The sequence below is a fragment of the Pleurodeles waltl genome, chromosome 4_1, assembly GCF_031143425.1.
Source record: "Pleurodeles waltl isolate 20211129_DDA chromosome 4_1, aPleWal1.hap1.20221129, whole genome shotgun sequence".
In the NCBI taxonomy this organism is placed as follows: Eukaryota; Metazoa; Chordata; class Amphibia; order Caudata; family Salamandridae; genus Pleurodeles; species Pleurodeles waltl.
Window position 1 is genome coordinate 807,914,105 of NC_090442.1, and position 19,783 is coordinate 807,933,887.

General features: G+C 41.8%; 1 protein-coding gene across 1 annotated transcript in view; it reads right to left on the reverse strand.

The window, feature by feature from the left end:
• Positions 1-19,783, reverse strand: part of LOC138287199 (protein NEDD1-like) — a 224,377-nt gene that overhangs the window by 51,831 nt on the left and 152,763 nt on the right. Inside the window, exon 8 of the mRNA XM_069227559.1 lies at positions 3,301-3,429. Coding sequence (XP_069083660.1) covers positions 3,301-3,429 — 129 coding nt within the window. The remainder of the gene's footprint in view (positions 1-3,300; positions 3,430-19,783) is intronic.

A 19,783-nucleotide genomic window follows, 5' to 3' on the forward strand; every position in this document is an offset into this window, starting at 1 on the left:
GTACCTGAAGGTTTTTGTACATCGATTGGCTGGTTTGCCAAGATTGAAGGGTTACTTAGTAACCTTTTGGCTTGCTGTCCCCAGACCTCTCTGCCAGACACAAATACCAGAAACTAGGCATGATTAGGCTTCAATAAAAGGTAAGAAAGAGCAGAGACACTTGTATGGGCTCAGCCTTGACAGGATGGGACATGATGACACAATACACCGCCATGTCTGTCATGTGAGGCTAAAGACGTATGCAGGACAAAGTCTAATACATGGATCTGCTGCAGTGTTTGTTAATATTCAGAAACTAGTGGACATGTAGAAACCACCAGCATACAATGTCTTTTTATGAAGTAAGTACAGGTCCCACCGCCCCCTAAATATTTTTATTTTACTAAATCTTAAATAACTGAGATATTCTATTGCATTAAGTTTTCTTTGTAGCGTGTTTTATGACATAGCCAGCAAAATTGAGTCTTCAAGTATAGGAACCTGAGACCAGATTTTGTAGATTTTTTGTTTGTTTTGGAAGGATGCTAGTATCTGTGTACATGTCGTTTGCATATGGTTTAAACTTCAAGGGTGGCAGGATGCAGCCTTGCTTAGTATCTCCGCTGATGGGAACAATTTGCTTCTTGCTCCGTTGGTACTTATTCTTACTCATGCACTTGACTTTGTGTATTGTTTTATTATTATTCTCAATAGTGAGGGCCACTGACCAGGGATTCCACCTTGGGCCATTACATTTCTAGTTCCACCTCAGACTCAAATGCTCAGGAGAGTACATAAAGTTACCAAAGAGGGTCATTGTGCCTTGATGCAAAGTTAATGGGCACTATGGTAGAGGGCAAAAATCTGCCTAATGGCAATATTTCTTCCTTGAAGCCACCATGAATGCGGCTTTAATGGCAATTGTTTTCTGACCAGGATTCAAAATGTTCCAAAATTATTTTTATGATTTTTTTTCCTCAATATCAATGAGGCTGATTGGTCTGTTTCAGCAGGTCAGGCAACATGCAGTTTTCCATGAACCTGGGAAAGAGACAATTTTTGTACAGATAGTGAAAGCTATTTGCTGTAATAGTGACCGCCATTGAAAGCTATGAGGCATTCTGGGGGGATCATGTTGGGGCCTGGGGTTTTGTTATCTTTAACTTCAAACATCTTCTCAATTTTAATCCAGCTGTAGGGTCGTTGGTGTATGGTTGTGTGTATCCGATATGGTTGCTGTTTTAATTGTGTGCAGGCCTCATAGTGTTAGGTTAGTATATTTTCTGGAAGTGGGGAAGTGGACTATCTACGAATCTACTGGGATGTTTGCATTGATGTTAGTTTGGGATTATCCAGTTCCCTCAGCCATCAGGGTCCAAATGATATGAAACTGCTTGATGTTGCTGCTTCGCTAGGTGAAATCCATTGTTTGTTAGAATTGTTTTTTCTTCTTTTTGGCCCTCTTTTTGTAAGCCTGTCTGAGTTTTTTAATTGTGTTAGTGTGTCTACAGTTCAATGCTAGGCTTAGATTTGTTTTCATGGTTTTAAATTCATCACTCTGCCAGAACACATGGAATCTTTCTTTAGTTTTAGCTTTGGTGTGGTCACTGAGGCATCTCATGTGAGCCATTGTTTGATGTGTTTAATTAGTTCTTCGTGGTTGTTAATAAACTGGACTATTGTTGAGTCTGTGTTGGTTTTGTGGGTCAGCTAATACATGAATGTAAGTGTTGCAAGTCATCTGTTAGGAAACTGCAGAGGTCATCTGTGTTTCCTTGTGCCAGCTATCTTGGTTTAGTTTCTTATTTCCATGCCTGAGCTGTAAATTTAATCTCCGTCTTTGAAGAACATGTCAAGTCTGAAGATTAAAAGTGAAAGAATTCTGATCGCTTCCCTACCTACCACGTTTTGTCATCTCCTCTAAGTGCTGGCAATTTGGGAGATCCACGAGGTTGTAATCACTCACTGAGTTCTTGAGTAATTTCAGGATGCTGCTTGAGGTGTTTCAGCTGTAGCAGTGTTAAAAGCAAACACTGAGTGCCTGATTTAGATCTTGGCAAAGGAGAACGCTCCCTCACAAACGTAACAGATATCACGTCCACCATAATATTATCGCCATAGGATATAATTGGATCATAGTATGCCAGACAGGATATCTGTTACATTTGTGACAGAGTATTCCTCTCCGTCAGGCCCTAAATTATTCTCATAAAGAAATTCTCTCAGTATTTCACCTTAAATTTATTTTTTGGTCAAGCTTTGCAGGATGACTCTTGTGCCCCATGCTATTCTGGCGTCTTGGTACTCCTCAAAGTCTCTGCCCCATGCAAAAAGCTTTCAATTCAGATGAATGTTTTAAAGCAACTTTGTGTGTTACGAGGAATGTGCACGAATGTCTCGTGGAGGAACTACATTTTCTTTTGGTAAAGTTTTGATGGTTTGGGAGAGTGCATAAATGTTACAGATAAACATGTCTAAACCAACATTTTAAATCATCATTTGCTATGCACAAAGTTTTGATCGAGTTCTAGTGGTAGTACTTCCTAGGAGAAATGTATTCTGCAACTTAGCCGAGGCAGCATTAGTTTCCTCTGCAAAGGTATGGTTTTACTTTGAACGGATGATTATGAAGTGGTATACAAGCTGTCACTGCCACTGTTTCTTGGAAACTATTATGGAGTCGAATGTCACTGCCACTGAACCTATTTATTCTTGAACATTAAGGATACTGAAGGGATGGCAGTCTCATAAAGGAAAACACAAAAATGCTCTCGGTATGCTGGGGAATAAAACTTCCTGTGTGTCAGGGGCATTTCATTTTCTTCTTGCTTTTCATAAGATATCTCCCACTATTTTTGTTTTTTTGTTGCAGAAAATCCTATTGCTATATCCCAGTGATAGGATGGGGAACTCAAAATTATGAATCCAGGTGGCTGTCTCACTGAGATCTCAATGAGTCATATGGATTCTGAGAGACTGTCTCATAACACATGCACCATATGGTGGCTGCAATTATTCTCCAAGTAAAACCTAAAGCATTCTAATTAGGGTTCTGCAAAACTAAGGGCCTGATTTAGAGTTTGGAGGACAGGTTACTCCGTCACAAACGTGACAGACATCCCGTCCACCCATACAATTCCCATAGGATATAATGGGATCGCAATACAGTGGACGGGATAGCCATCACATTTGTGACGGAGTAACCCATCCGTCAGACTCTAAGCCCTAAGTCTGCTGTTGGTTTAGTCACAATTGACAACGTGCTTACAAAAACATAAGAGAATGATTCTAAGGACAAGCAGGGTAACATAAAATTACAACCTCTGACTGGAGAGACGGCATCACCCAAAGAACACCTCCAAAACTCTTTGCTGATTTTTTCCGTAGTACACTTTGTGTTGTCTTTTTCTTTTGAAGGTGTAAGATCTAGGCTGGCTTCGCAACCAACACCTGTAGACAAATAATTCAGCACAATCACAATGAACTAACTATTTGAATCAAAGTAAGAATACATTTTGAAACAAACAGCAATAAAAACAGTATTTGCTAATTAATATTCGTATGAGCAGATCAGAGACACATTTAATGGTTCATTTTTGTGGTGAAATAAGGTTTATGTGGAGGACAAAGATGTGCCTTAATAATGTGTATGATTACATGTAGAAAGTAGATCATGGCACCTATGGGGGCAGACTGGTTGAATTGGTATGGAGTCGCCCCCGCTTTACATCCCTGAACAGATGTGATCACACAGATGGGCAATGTGAGATAGCACCATTACTTCTCAGCAGAACTGCTACACTTTTAATAGAATTTGGCAGCACTGGAACCTCTCAGCAGAACTGCCACAAATGTAAGAAAATATTAAAGATACGTCTCAGCGGAGCTGTTATACCTTTAAAGCAGAAAGTAGTAGAACTTGTTGGCACTCTCTGTAGAGTTTCCTTCTAGGAAATAGGTTGACATTAGAGCAACCTATTCTACGTACTATGTGACCATATTTTAATTGCCAATCCAGTCCCCTCTTTACAGAATATAACTCCTAATGTCATCTGGTTGCGGAAGGCATGGGTCATTCAAGAGCACTGGCCTGCCCAATTAAGGACATTTTGGCCGAGGGCAGTACCAGTTTTGGAGCTCCATCATCAGAAAAACACATGAATATACACACACATTTCCTACTAAATCGCACCATCATAATGCAAACAGTACTACATTTTTGGTTAAACTTATAAAAAGGGGGATATTCAAACACCTTTTACCAATAAGAAGCTTAAACAAGCATTGATGAATCCATATTGATGTAGATTTATATGGCTTGCAACCTCAATATATTAGGTGGAATTCGTGGTCTGACCAGTCTGTTCCTCCCATTAAAGAAAAAAAAAAGATGGTCAATTGATTAATGCATAATATTGAAGGACGCCATATGCACAAATCTCTTGAAATTTTACCTTTAGTGGCCTGATAGTCGTAATCACAAAAAAATCCTTCACGACTCGCATTCTCATTGCAACAGTGAAAATTATAGGATTTCCACAGTTCCACTGCGTGAAACGTGGTAATTATCCTAATTTCTCTTTGCCGACAATCCTCTCATTTTCTACGCGAATACTTCTTTGGTGCGACTGTGACCTCCGACTCTGAGTAAACTAAATGGCAAAGGAAGACAACAGGAAAGAGCTAGAGGTATAATGAAAGGTGATTTAGAGGGATAAGTGAGGTACAGAGAATGGTGAGGTAGCTACAACTGAAGGTGCAGAGAAGAAGGAAGAGGTATGTAGGTAGAGAGAAACAGGTAAGGGTTTAGAGTGAGGCGAGAGAGGGCAGGTAGAAAGAGCAGGAAGTTTGAGAGTAGCAGAGTGGCAGATAGGTAATGAGGTGAGATAGTGAAGGTTGTTAAGAGAGATGCAATGTAGAGAAAACAGTGACGTAGAGAGCGGGCCAATGAAAGACAGTATACTGAGATTGGTCAGGCAGCGAGGGTAAAGGAGATAACAAGAGAGGTCCGAACAAAAGACAGACAGGTGAGGCGGGGAGAGAAAATAGATGAAGACGATAGAAGGCAGTAAGCAAAATAGTTGAGGTTCATGCAGAAGTACAGTGAGGGTGAAGCAAAGAGGGAGGGAGAGACAACCAAGTAAAAGAGCAAGGGAGAGCTGATGTAGAAAGGGTAAAGTGAAAGAGAAAAAAAGTGCAGAAACCTGGGAATTGAAAGAGATAAAGGTTAGAAGAGAAAGGATGAAGGTAGTGTGAGAGGTGAGGTAAAGGTTCGGAGATTAAAAGAAAGCAGAGGCGAGGGTGGTGGAAAGGAGGGGAGAGAATGAAGAGGCAGAGAGAGATGCGATAGGGTCAGGTTTCATTCATTTCCCTTTGTTACCACAGAGGTCGTAACATCAGGTGTGTAAATTCATAGGCAAGGAAGATGGAGGCGGAGATGTAGAGGAACAGATACTATTGTTAGGCGTTTGTGGCCCCAGAATAATAAAGTCATTCATAATTTAGTTTAGCAAGTGAAATAATTCATGTTAACTGGGAATATAAAGAGCTCCCCTGAGAGGACAATCTTGATTTTCAATGGTTCAGTCACATTCTACTCGGTGGAAATAATTCGAGTTCCCTAGGTATGACCGTATTGGTGGGCTATTATTAAGCTTTATTTTTCCACGCCTTTCTAGGAGATGGTTGCTGTTTGTAGGATCTTATCGTTCACACGTTGAAGAGATTAGGAATTGCTGCGTGTTGTTGATGCGATTAGACTTCCACTCTACATAATGGAGTCAGTAAGTCATTAAGACCTTTTTAAAGTGACATTTAGTGGGATTGACAATCACCAGCTTGAAGGAAGGCAAATACTGGATTTCACAATATCGTTGTAAACTAGAATGTTTGGACCTCAGTCTTACAAGTAGCTTTGGCGACTGAAGGGCTCGGGACTTCCAACACATGAGACTTTTGGCTCAAAAAGATTTCAATGGGGACATATTATGGTGATTTCTTGCATCAAAAGTGTGACAATTAACTTTGTTTTTCTCTGAAAGCACATTGTACTCTTGAGTCAATGAGCTTTCGTTTGGGAGACTTATTGGCATTTATTAGTTTGTCATGTTTGTTTAGTTTATTTGCTCACTATGGATTATTCATGGGTTTAAAGGAAGAAACCTTAAAGTGTGTTAGGAATCCTGCAAATAGAACATTTTGAGTGTTGCTGACTTATTGAAGAGGTGTTCTCACCTATTTTGCAAGTTAGGTAATATGATTATTATGTTAATTCTTATCTGGTTGGAAAAGTTACATATTGTTTTGTAAACTAATATGGCCAACTACTGAAGTTCATTATCCACTGTCTTGCATGATCTCCTCAGACTCATAAAATGCTCATTAAATTCAAGGTAATATTGCTTGAATTAGATTCACACGTGGGTGGGATTAAACTGTATGCTGCTTCAGTGGTGAGCAATGAGCCTTCCATATGGTAGATACAAACATTTTGTGCTATCTGATAGATAGAGAGATGTGAGGGAGCGAATATTGAGGAAGAGTGAGTTATTAAGTATAGAGTGTGGACTTACAGAGGGGCTGAGAAAAGGGTAGAGAGGGATTTTGGATAGAGCGAGAGATGGAAGAATGAGATAAAGAAAGATTACAGAGAGGTGACAGATGGTGCAAAGATGTAGGAAGGTGGGGTGGAAACAGGAAGTAAGAGAGCAGAGGTGGATGGAGGGGAATAAAAATGAAAAGCAAGGTACAGAGAGCAGCAGAAAGATTTAAAGTTGTGGTAGTCCGAGTGAGAAGTTAGGGAGATGAAACAGACCTCAGTGAGGTAGACAGACCTGAGACAGAGATATGGGGTAGTTACATTGATAAGTATTGGAAGGTTAAGAGAGAAAAAGGTAGAGAGAACGGAGTTAATTAAAGTAAGGATAGAGATGCTGAAGGATTATATTTTTATATCAATACCACTGACAGCCAGAGTGCGTGACATTCAAGGCTGAGCAGGCCCTGATGTTTTTTTTACTGCGAGGCTTCTGTATGTCTTGGTCGCGTTATCATGGATTCTCTTGGAAGCTTAAGGGCCTGGGCAACTGCCCACTCTCTGGGCAATTAAACAATTCTTAATTAACCAGGTGCGACCATGGCAAGGGAAATCGTACAGTGAAACTATGCTGAACAAGGAATTGTTGTAAAACGCCTGTGTCCAAAATAATTTAATTTATTCCCCTTTGTTGTTATGATTATGGATCATTACGATTTATGAAAGTATGAATCTAAAGAGAATTGTTTACTGCATTGTATTTATTTCCTTTGGAGGACAGCGTCAAAGAGACAGGCTCTACATGGCACTACCAGCAAGACTGATTGATTCCACAGATATGTAAGTCAAAGTGTAAATATTACTTGATAAGCTGCGCACTTTCTTTAGCTTCCATATAAATATTATTTCATTATTTTAAGTTTTTAACGTTGTGAAAATATTTTGAACTACCAATTTCCAGAGGCATTTTTGCCTGATCAACTGAAAATAGTACAAAATGACACTCAAATGCATACTGACTGTTTTGTCAGCAATATATATATATTCCAACTGGGTAAAAGAAGACTTTAGCACTCTTCTAAAGTTAAATAGTTTTTTTTTTTTTTTTAAATTCAGGGTGGCATTATGCCACCCATCCCGCTCTACAGTATTATTTGCATTTTATGACATTCTGCACTTATGTGTTAACTTATGGGAAAAATTGTGTTTCAAAAATACTGCAAGCAATGTCCTATTGGAAATATAGGATCTACCCCTTTCTTTTTGTCAGCCATGTTCACAACCTTACTCATCCTTACTGTGATTTTCACTAGGGAAGCAATTTGCAGGTCTCTCTGAGAGGCAGCTTTATCCAATTTCATGGGTTCATGTAATAAAAAAAAAACGTAAGTATACACATGTAGGGAAATGATTCTATTGCATGATCACTCCCATTGTTTGGACTGATGCTGCATGTTTTTTTCCACTCTGTGCCATGGGAATCTGCTTGCTGGCCCAAAGTGTATGTGCTCTGACCATGAAAAACATGTTTAAACTGTCTGTCCTCATTAATGCCCTATTTAACATACCTGCAAGTCCCTCTGTATACAATGTGTACCCATGGTCAATAATTTAAATGTTACTAGTGGACTGCAGCAACTACTCTGCCACTCACTGTAGTGACAAGGGCAAACATGACTGCAGGCCTACCACTGTAGCCTGTCTGGGCAGTTTTTAAACTGCAAATTTGACCTGTCAATGTAACCCCTTTGGGCCGCCCTAAACCCTCCTTTCAAATATTACAAAATCACCCCAAAGAAGGCCTGAATGCCCATTAGTGCATGGTATTTAAAAGTAGGACATGTAAAATTGTTAAGTAAAACATGTCCTTACAATGACACGGCCCTAAAAGCTATTTTCTTTGTAGCAGGGTTAGCTGCTTCATACGAAATCAGTAGGGTACAATATTGAATTAAAAAATGTTATTTATGCCTAGGAAACAGCTCCAAAATTCATTCTTGGACTTTTAAAATATTTATTAGAAGCCGGATTCACTGGTAAAGTCAGATTGTAATACAAATTTTACAAAACTGTGTTTTATTAAATTACTGGTTACCTACCTAAAGCTTCTACAAGCCTATTTGCATAAACTTCAAACTCTCACACCGGACCTGGCTAGCCACTTGAAGTGGTATGACCTTGCTCCCAAAGGTGAAGCAAAGGCCTTCAGTGTGTTTGATGTTCTGTTCCTCTGGCAGGTGGACCATTTGGATATTGCCAGGAACCTAATCAACTTCAAAGAGTCTTACCCTGTCACAGTCAAATGTAGCTAACATCTGTCCCTGTCCCTCACTTTTCCATCTAGTCAGCCAGATACCATTTTCAGTGGGAGAGGAGATCCCTCAGAATTGGCTCTTAGTGGCCACAGAGAGAGGTTTTGCGGATTCCCCTGGTCACATCTCCAAAGTGGGCATAGCAGCTCTGCACACAGTGAAGAAGGGTTCTGCCATGTTGGTTTTAGGAAGAAAGAGGCATTGCGAGATTGTGTGCAGTAGGGAACATAGGAACTGCTGCAAATGTGGGTTAGGTTACCCCTCAGAACCTTTTCCTATTGGTTAGGGAGGGACCCGGACTCACCCCCTACCCACAGGCTAGTAAAAGGCCTAAATGTACTACTCCTGGTCACCCTCTTCAGAATACTACTGGACCTGCAGAAGACAGAACAGCACTTGCTGTTAAGACCAGGGAGGAGACCTGAGGGACTGGACCTGCTCCTACATGTATCCAGGACAAAGAAATGGACTTCAAGGTTCAGTTGGCTGGCCTCCTGTTAGGCTACAGGGATGCAAGATGCTAGAAGCCCCTTTCCTGAACAGCCCAACTGACCATTTGCAACTGGAACTGCCCTGGATCCTGCTGTAGGCTTCTGCTGGAGTGAGTCTTGACACCCATGTGCTGTTTCTAGGGCCTGGCACCGTTGACTGTGTTAAAGTGCACTCCTCCTAACATTCTGAAAAATCTGGGACTTAGAAACCCTAGAGTCCTCTGGAGGACAGGGACAAGCCTACCAAGTCAATCTGTGGAAAGTGCACTGCTGCTGTGCCAAATATTTAAGTTGCTCCTGCTTGGAGCTTTTCCACAGCAGTAAACCTGTGTGAGTAGGATACAGACTCATGGAGCCCGGTTTGGCTACAGTTTGCATCCTTGCCCCTCTGGAGGAATCCAAGCTCCAAAAAACTGACTAAGTCTGAACGTAGAAATCTTCACTGGGTGAAGTCTCCAAAAGTATCTGGCAGGCAAGGGATCATTGGACACAAAATGTTATCTCTTCCATTCAGAATTTTTCTGCCACAGACTGCTGTCTTGCTCCAGTGAGAATTTCCGAGTTCCATTTCAGAGATTAAGGGCCTGATTATGACTTTGGCGGTCCCAATGTTGGACGGCCAAACTCATGGGGAGGATGCCACCGCCAATGCAGTGGTGTCCCGCCACCCTATTACAAGATTTCTGCCTGTCTAACCTGGCTGACTGGTGGAAACCTTGGAATTGAGTGTTCCCTCTGGTAGACTGGTGGGAACAGTGCTACGAGATAGCACTTGGCTCCCTTGAAGCATACATTGTGCATTCTGATGGTGCAGGGCAGGGGGGCCCTGTAGCCCTCAGCACTTGTTCTCTGTCAGCCTTTTCATAATAGGAAAACCGCCATGAAAAGGCTGGCGGAGTACAAGGTTGTAATCAGCAAGGCGTGCCGTGTTCAGCGCCGCCCTGGCTGATTAGAACCAGGACCACTGTCAGACCGCTGGGGTCTTAGATCCTGGCAGAGACAGCTGTCTGTTGGCAGGTCCACCCAGCAAACTCGTAATGTGGCAGTCGGACTGCCACAGCCGCAGCAGTCTGACCACCACCACAAGTCTGGTGGTCTTGTGACCACCAGATTAGAAATCAGGCCCTTTGTCAGGAGGTAAAGATTTGGACCAGGTGGAACCTGGTTTTTGTTTCTGTATCCAACATGCGCTCCATCACAGTTGGCCTTAAACCTTGTCTAGGTACTGCCAAGCTGAACCAGATGACCATGGCTGGTGTTTAATGCATTATTTTCATTTAGATTATTTTTTGTTAAAACTCATCTTTTCAGTTCTCTGTATTAGATTTTTGCTGTTTTTTTTTTTTTTTGTTCATTAAATTATTCTCTATATTTATAAACTGGAATAGGATCTTGTGGGTTTTGTATTGTGTTGTGTTTTTGACTTTAGCTTCTTGCTACTTATAAATGCTTTACACATTTTCTTATGTTGATCCTGTTTAGTCTGTATAATAGCTACCAGAAGGTGAGCTCATGTTTAAATTACTTAAACCTTAACAGGACTTAATAAGAATAGAGGCATTACTACTTGTGGTGGACTACCATCCACTCCACTAACAATATACTTTCGCACAAAAACCTATATACAGAAATAGAGGGACCTTGGGTCCACTGTCCTCATTTATTGCTCCTTTCAGCTGTGCTCCCCAGTATAGTTCCACACACCACAGCATACATTATAGGGCATTGGTGAGCCCATTTCACGCATTGCATTAATGGTAGTTTGCGTGCTAGCTTTTTTCCTGATTACATGTTCATACCTTCCTAAAAAGAAGTGCGCTTAAAGCTTGGGCAGGTGGATCATTACTTTATTTAGTCAATGCGTTTTGCTCACCATTCTTTAGCAACTTTTTTATGGCAGCTTTGTGTCCTTAAACAAAGTTTTCAGATAACAGTAACGCCAAGAGTATCTTTTCTTTAAGAAAATAATAACTTTCGTATGGTGTGCATTAATATGCTAAGGTCTTTCTATACAATTTGTAAGTATGTCTTTTTGCTAAGAAGCACCACCACTGTTTTAGGATAATTTCATTATTATATATATATATATATATATATATATATATATATATATAGAGAGAGAGAGAGAGAGAGAGAGAGACAGAGAGAGAGAGATATATAGATATATACACATATATACATATACACACCCATACATACACACTAGAAGATGAAGGATCACAAGAAAACAACAGCCAGCCAGGGCAAAAATCTGGATCCTAAAGGATGCAATGTAATATCCAAGAAAGAAGTGACTCAAACAGATGATCTCACCATATATATTTATTTTTAACTGAAAAAAACAAAGGTTTAAAGGATGTTATAGTTACAGTCTTAATTTACTCATGCAAATCCAACATCCATAGAAATTCAGCAGTTAGAGTTTATTCAAGTAACTATAACTCACTCCCTACAGTAACTATAACTTGCGCCCCTGCAATGCACAACATTTTGTTCAAAAATCTGACTGCTAATGTTTAATTTATACTTTTATGGAAGTTGTCATGAGTGCTGTAATATCTGGGGTAATTAGCAGCACATGGCGAGGGTGCGTGTTATAGTTACCTTAGAGCGCAAGTTATAGTTGCTTGAACAAACTAACTATTACTGCTGAATTTCTATGGTTTTGTAAGAGTAAATTCAGAGCCTAACTATAACATCCCTGTAACCTTTGTTTTTTTTCAAAGAATTTGTAAGGTTTTTTTATTGCTATTTCCTAACTATAATGTCTCTAACTATATTTGTTTTTTAACAAAGTAATTTTATTACTATTCGGTAAGCCAACCACCACTATGAACGGCCTTAGGCTGTTCACTGCGGTGGTTGGCCGCAAAGCGTGGTGTGCGGGCCAGCCCTGCAGCCAACCCCAGTAACAACCAAATCCCTATAACCACTCAACCCTGTGGTGGGAATGGCCTTCAGCCATGCACAGCAGGGGTTGACAATCCAACTCTGCACAGCCCCTCTCCCCAGGCTGATCTCAGCCCGGGAACCCCATCCCCCAGGGCCCAGTCTAAACATTTTTATTTTTTGGGGGTGAGGGGGCCGCACCCACCCCTCTCAGGCCAATCTCAGCCCCAAGGATCCCCCAAGGCCCAGCCTAAACATTTAATCTTTTTGGGAGGGGCGTGTGCCCACCTAGGCCTATCTCGACCACGAGGACCCCACCCCACAGAATCTGGCCTAAACATTTTTTGGGGAGGGGGCCACCCAGCCCCAGGCTGATCTCGGCTCGGGGGTTCCCCATTCCGTAGGCCTGGCCTAAATACATTTTTTTCAGGGGAGGGAGGCCGCTCAGCCCCCCTCCCCAGGCTGATCTTGGCTCTGGGAACCCCATCCCCCAGGCATCGCATAATTATTTATCTTTTTTGTGGGGGTTAGAGGGCTGCGCACCCCAGCATTAAATTACAGAAGTACCCCAGGGAGGAAGTGGTCCCTAGGCTGCAGGGAAGGGCCGCGCACCCCCGCATAAAATTACATGAATGTCCCAGGGATATGGTGGTCCGATCAATGAGATTTTTCACTTTTTTGAACAGGACTACCGTCTGAACCGCTGAACAGAAGTACACTAAATTTGGCAGACAGCTAGATCTTGGCCTAGAAAGAGAGCTTTTTGTGATTTGGTGTAAATCTGTTTATTAGTTTTGGAGTAATTAGAGTTAAAAAATTATAGATTGCTAGGCACGCCGATAATACACGGATTCAACTGTCCCCATGCTGATATCTTCAGCAAGGAAGTGTTGGCAAATATCTTGGGCCTCTGCTTTAGCCAAGTCCCACAAAAAAGGATTAAAAAATGAAAAGGTGCCAGGGTAGCGTCACTCTAAGCCCCTAGCCTTGGTCTAGCAGTCCCCCACAGACCTCACCAGAACTAAAATGCTTTTTTTTTTTTTAAATCTCTGAAAATTCTGTGGATAGATCTGCAGTTTTTTCAGGGATTTTATTTTTTCTTTTAAAGGACTGTCTCCCATACTTTTATTTTATTTTGCCAGGTCCCCGGAGCATAGGGGGCTTTAAAAAGGATGGGGGCACACTGGCTCCCCTCCTAGGAGCTCCAAGGACAGCCACCTCCCGGGGGTGATCACAGACAAATATGGGGGGGTGCATGGCCCGCCGTCCCCTAGGGACCATCACCTCCCGGGGCAAAACAATAATTTCATATAGGGAGGTCGGTATGGCCTCCCCCAGAGCCCAGGGGACCGCCACCTCCCCCACCCCATCACTGTGTCCAATTTCAAATATTGGAGGAGGACCGTGCAGCCCCCCCTCGAGGAGCCAATAATGCCCCTGGGAATTGTTACCCTCTAAGGCCAGTTCCTGGTAAGTCCTGGGATGCACACCCCTGTAACATAGCTTTTTGCTGTGACTTGGCAGGAGCTTTGACAGCTTCCACCAAGTCACAGCAGAAACAGCTAAAAGAGGAGAGTTCCTCTGTTTTCCTGCCTGCCGACATGCAGGCAGGAAAACAGAGGAAACAATAGCTTTCACAGACAGGGAGCTACATGTTTAGCAGCTACCTGTCTGTGACAGCAATGCACTCACTCAGGAGGCACGGAGCCGACTGGGGCTGCGGGGGCATTGGGGGCACCCCTATGGTCCCATTGCACACTGACTGCCATGGGGTTCCTGGGGCTGAGGTAATGGGGGCTGCACAACCTCTGTCTCAAAAAATAAAATTAGAAGGCTGGGCCCCAGGGTCGAAATTGGCCAGGGTAGGGGGCATCACAGCCCCCCTCCTCCATTTATTGAAGACTGGGCCCCGAGGTGATGAGATCCCTGGGGCTCAAATTGGCCTAGAACGGGGATGCACAGCCCCTCTCCCCACACTGGACATTTACTTAATGACTGAGCACTTCCTAACTAACCAATAGAATGTGCTCCAGTTGGATAGACATTTTGTGCAAACTGTGGACTCTTGTTGGGTAAATGAGGGAGTGAGCTTCCGTTCTGGCTATGATGCTCATTTCACAGATATTAAACCTCAGGAAGCACTTACAAATATAAACATAGCAGGTGCCCCAGTTGAAGTTCCACTTCTGGAAAGCATACATGATTCTAACTCCTGGGCTTGGTGATGGCAAAGCAAGTGTGTTTACTTCATGATTCCATACTGAAAAACGATCTGAAATCCTTTGTATAGCTGAATGCGTCTTTAATCCATTGCAGTGCAATCATACACTCTCACACCCACATCAGTGCTTAATTTGTGCTTGTTGTTTCCGGTGCTGAGCACCAGCACTTATTGTTGAGGGCCGGCGCTTATTCTTCGCCCCCAAGCATATGCTGCCAGCAAAAGACACAAATAGGAAAGACGGAGGAAGAGAAAAACGAAAAAGCGTCACAATCGGAGAAACAGAAAGCTTCAAAAATGTGCTGAAGTGGCAGGGAGCGGCTTTAAATGGAATGAAGTGGCCCGAGATGGCTTCAGGATTACGCTACCTCAATATTCCGTGTTCCCACATTTAATTGCAGCAGCCGCGTGTTTTGGAGGAGAGCTTTGAGCACCGGCACCTTGTTATTTACAAATTAAGCACTGACCCACATAGATATTCTCACACCCAGACAGACATACTCACTGCAGCTTTCACACCCAGAGACACCCTCTAATACCTATTCTCACACCCACAGAGACAGACCCTGTGGGCAACTCCCACTGCGCATGGTTTTCAAGCTATTTCGAGTAACCATAACTTGCGGCCTAAGGTAACTACAACTCGCGACCTCGCCATGCACTGCTAATTACCCCAGATATTACATCTCTCATGACAACTTTTAGAATGCCAATAAAAATATTAATGAAACAGTAGAAGTTAGATTATTGAAGAAAAAACTGTGCATGGTGGAGGTGCATGTTATAGTTACCTTAAGCTGCGAGTTTTAGTTACTTCAAATAACTAACTATAACTGCTGAATTTCTACTGTTTTGTGCAACTAAATTCAGAACCTAGCTATAATTTCCCCGTAACTTTGGTTTTATAAGTGAATATATATATCTATATCTATATATATATATATATATATATATATATATATATATATATATATATATATATATATATATACCCACTAATACACATTTAATGAGAAGAAATCCCATTGTCAGAGATCTGTTCCACATGCTTAATTTAATCTTAAAAGCTGAGCCATGACACAGGGTCATGTTTCCTTTCATGTATCAGATTCACTTATCAGGAGAAATGATCTTTAGGAAAATTGACCCTGTCAATTATAGCAGCATAATTGTTCATTCAGACAATACCATAACTGAGTGGAGTGTGTTTTCTTACAGTATTAGTAAATATTCCCACATCAGGGGTCTTTGATATCTGAGGCATTGGCTAATACTAGGCATTTCTGATTTATGAGGAAATTACCATATCGGGGGTTCTGTGCGAGATGTTGGATGAATGTAAGGCATTTCTGATTTATCAGGAGTTACTAAGATGTGCTTCTGGAGAAACAATTATAGCAGCATAATTGTTGCAACGATTAAATCTGAAGTTATACGAAGCAGGTTTTGAATCTCTGATTTTCTTTTATCAGCTTCAAATATAGAAGAGACATAAAAACACCAGTGAAGAGAGAATGTGTAAGGTCATGAAAATCATGCAATATGGATTAATGAAAGAAATACATCAGCCCTGAAGAAGAGACTTTGGGCATAATTAGAAGTTCGGTGGGCATTTTTCACCTCCCGTCGAATTTCAGACTGAGAGGTTGCCGTCACACTGGCTACCTCCCTGCCGGACCCATTAAGAGTTTCCTGCTAGGCTGATGTGCTGGAAACCTAGATTTCCGCCCGCCAGTTTAGTGGGAAACAGGCTACAGCATTGTCGCTGGCTCCTAATCGACTGTAGCCAGCAAGGTGCGACAGTGCTGGGCAGGGGAGCCCCCTGCACCTGTTCTCAACCAGTTTCTGGTGTAACCGCCATGATAAGGCTGGCGGAGAATGAGGTCGTAATCTTCAGGGGAGCAATGCATGCAGCGCTGCCCTAGCAGATTAGGATCTCTGCCACCGCCAGACCACCGAGATCCAAGATCCTGAAGGAGCTGGCGGTAGGACCTCCAGGGTTGTTATGTGGTGGTCAGACCGCTGCATAGGTGGCAGTCTACACCGCCACCGCGAGTGTTACGGTCGTAAGTCCGCAACACTTGTAATGAGGCCCTATGTCTCGAAACATGTGATGGCCATTTGGCTGTGAAAGTATTCATTCAAGATTAAATGAAGCATGTGGAATAAATCTCTGACAATGTGATTTTTTCTCAGACAGTGTTTTTAGTTTGTATTAAGATTTACTTACATTGATTGGGTACCAGTGTTCTGAGAAATGTGCTGGGCAAGATTCCTGATACCATAACTGAGTTATAGTTATAGGACTTAGTTTCCATAGAAAAATCATTTTTGGTGCTATATCTTTGGCACCACTTGACAAATCTTCACAGAATTTTTGTAAAAAAAAATAAAATAAAAAAATAGTGTGTTTGAGGGTCTAATTGTGTATGGAAAGTTTCATGGTGATCCATCAATTAGGTGCTGAGAAAAAAGTGGGAAGTCAAAAAAGTGTGTTTCCCATGTGAATTCCCATACACTCTTTAGAAAAGCTCGTAGCCTGAACCACTGGATGGAATTACACCAAATTTGACAAAAAGGTATCTTTTGGTCTATCGGTCACACTTTTCCTTAATTGGGGTAAATCCATTCAAACATTTTCAAGTTAATAAAGGATAATCAAATTTGTATACCTAGAGGTGTGAAGACTTTGCAAATCCTCCCGATCTCATGCAGAGATCTAATTGGCTACCAATACTTCAACCAGAAAGTGTTGGCAGACATTTGAAGACTCCGCTATAGGGATGTCTCAAAAACAAATGAAAAAAAAAAAGAAAAGGGGACAAGGTACGTTTACACTTACCCCCTAGTCTTGGTCCAGGGGTCTTCCTGGGACCCCGCCAGCACAGAGAAATTCACAAATATTCGTGAATTTTGCTGTGAATCTTTAAAAAAAGCAAGTGTAGTCTCCTGCAATTACTTTTAACAATGAGCTCAGGTGGGCCAGGTCCAGGGGGCATTCTTAGTAGAATTATGAAGAAAGGGGGCAGACAGGGCCCCCCTCTTAGGGCTTTGAAAGGTCCCTGGGACCACAACATCCTCGGGGCTATATGTTAATAAATGCAGGGGAGCCACACAGACCTCTCCAGGTTTCAGGAACCACCACCTTCCAAGGGCAAAAACAAGGAAAAATATGAGGGGTGGCCATGTGGACCACACAGGCCCTGGGGAATAAATACGTAGGGCAGGATTCATTATGGCATGATACTCATTTCACAAAAAAGAAAACCTCAACGGAAAGCACTTACAGATATAAACAAAGCAGGAGCCCAAGTTGAAGCTTTTGTGAAGTAATAAAAATCCTAGTTATCCTAGTATCATGCACATGGTCAAGGCAAATCAAGTGTGTTTTCTGTGCATTTCCTCCATGAAAAGTTATCTGTAACCCATTGATGGAGGTGTCTGAATTCTTGCTTTTTTTCAAGCACTATATCCCATGTAGTGACTTTCACAAGCCATATGCTCCTGATTCCAGAGATTGTGTCATCCCTTTTAAAAACCGCAAGTATGTACACTGGAACAGAAACACTGCCTTTATTGCCTGACCCAAGATCAAAAAGAACTAAAAGTACCACCAAACGCAGTTCCCACCGATTTTAGAGATGTGTTTTTGGTGCATAGGAATGTGACCACATCTCCACCAGACAAAGAAGCAAAGGCCTGTGGGGTAGGTCAGATGGACTGGCTGCAGGCCTGGACCAGCATCCAAACCCTGATGCGCATGGCCAAACAGTGTTGGGTGATTATAAGGGTTTGGCCACAGGGCCTGGCCAAATTCCAAGCCTTGCAACCAACCCCGCTGCACTCAACCGAAGGCAGTTCATGGAATGGGGTGGGTGGTTATAGGGGTTTGGCCACAGAGAGTGGCCGCAGACCAGGCCTTGCAGCCAACCCCCGCCACACACGGTGGTGGATGGATTAAGGTAAAGTAATTAAAATTACTTAACATTAAAAAAAAAAATGAAATTCACTGGAAAAAACAAAGGCTACAGGGACGTTATAGTAAGGAAATAGAATTAAAAAATGTTAATTCACTTGAAAAAATAAAGGATACAGGGACATTATGGTTAGGTTCTGAATTTACTCACACAAAAGTCAGAAATCTAGCAGCTATAGTTGTGGTTATCTCAAGTAACTATAAATCACGCCTTAAGGTAACTATAACTCATGCCTTCGCCATTCACTTCTAATTACCCCAGATGGTACAGCACTTATGACATGTTTTAGAACATCATTGATAATATTACTGAAACATTTGCAGTAAAATTATTGATGAGAAAGGTGTGCATTTGGGGGCGTGAGTTATAGTTACCTTGGGGCACAAGAGAGTGCTTTTTGTGATTTAGTGTAAATCGCTTCAGTAATTTTTGAGAAATTAAGAGTCAAATATAATTGTATATTTGGATGATTGGGCTTTTCAGAGTCCCCCTGGGGCAAATTTAAAAATAAAGGCATGTGATTGGTCAAGAGGCCCGCTTTTCCAGTGTGCCTTCACTCTCTTCACTTCCCAAAGCTCCTGCGATTCTTGTGAGTGTTCTAATTGGCTGGCTGTTGGAATCTTAAAAATGAAATGGTGGCCAATGCTTTTTACTGTGAAAACTTGAAGGGGTTGTGAAAATGAAATAAAAATATATATATATATTTTTTTTATAATAAAGAAAAAATAAAAAAACTATATAAATGCTCTCTCCCTAGATTCAGGGAGGCGGTGTCTAAGGGATAACTACTGTGATAAAAATGAATGTATATTGTTTTTAAACTATTTTTTTTTGATCTTGCAGGACTCTTGCAGGATTGTGAATAGGAAAAAAGGTTTGATGAGTTCTGAATACACTTCCTTAGTAGTAATGCACATTGTGATCAATGTTTGCAACAGGAAGTGTGTAAGAGATAAGTGCATGAGTAGATGGGTGATTCCTATTTACCAAAAAAGTTATCATCTCGGAAGACCCTTGCGGGATCATGAACAATAGACATGAGTCGGTGATCTTTCAATAAACTGTAGAATACACAATTGCTGATACAGGAAGCTGTATTACTAGAGATGGCGTTTCTCAGAGTGTACTATTTATGCCCATTGGCTTTGTAAGAGTTGGGAGCAGTATATAGTCTCTTCCCACACCCTACTATGCAGACGCATTGTCAGAAAGAGGGGTGTTAGCAGGGAGGACAGTCACTGAACAGAGCATGCTATGCACAACTATCATCCAGGAGAGATGTCTCAGTGGAGAGGCTAGTCTCTCGTGACACACCCTACTACAGACACTCATCATCTGAGAGCGTTGTGACAGAAGAAGTCAAGCCATAGACACAACCT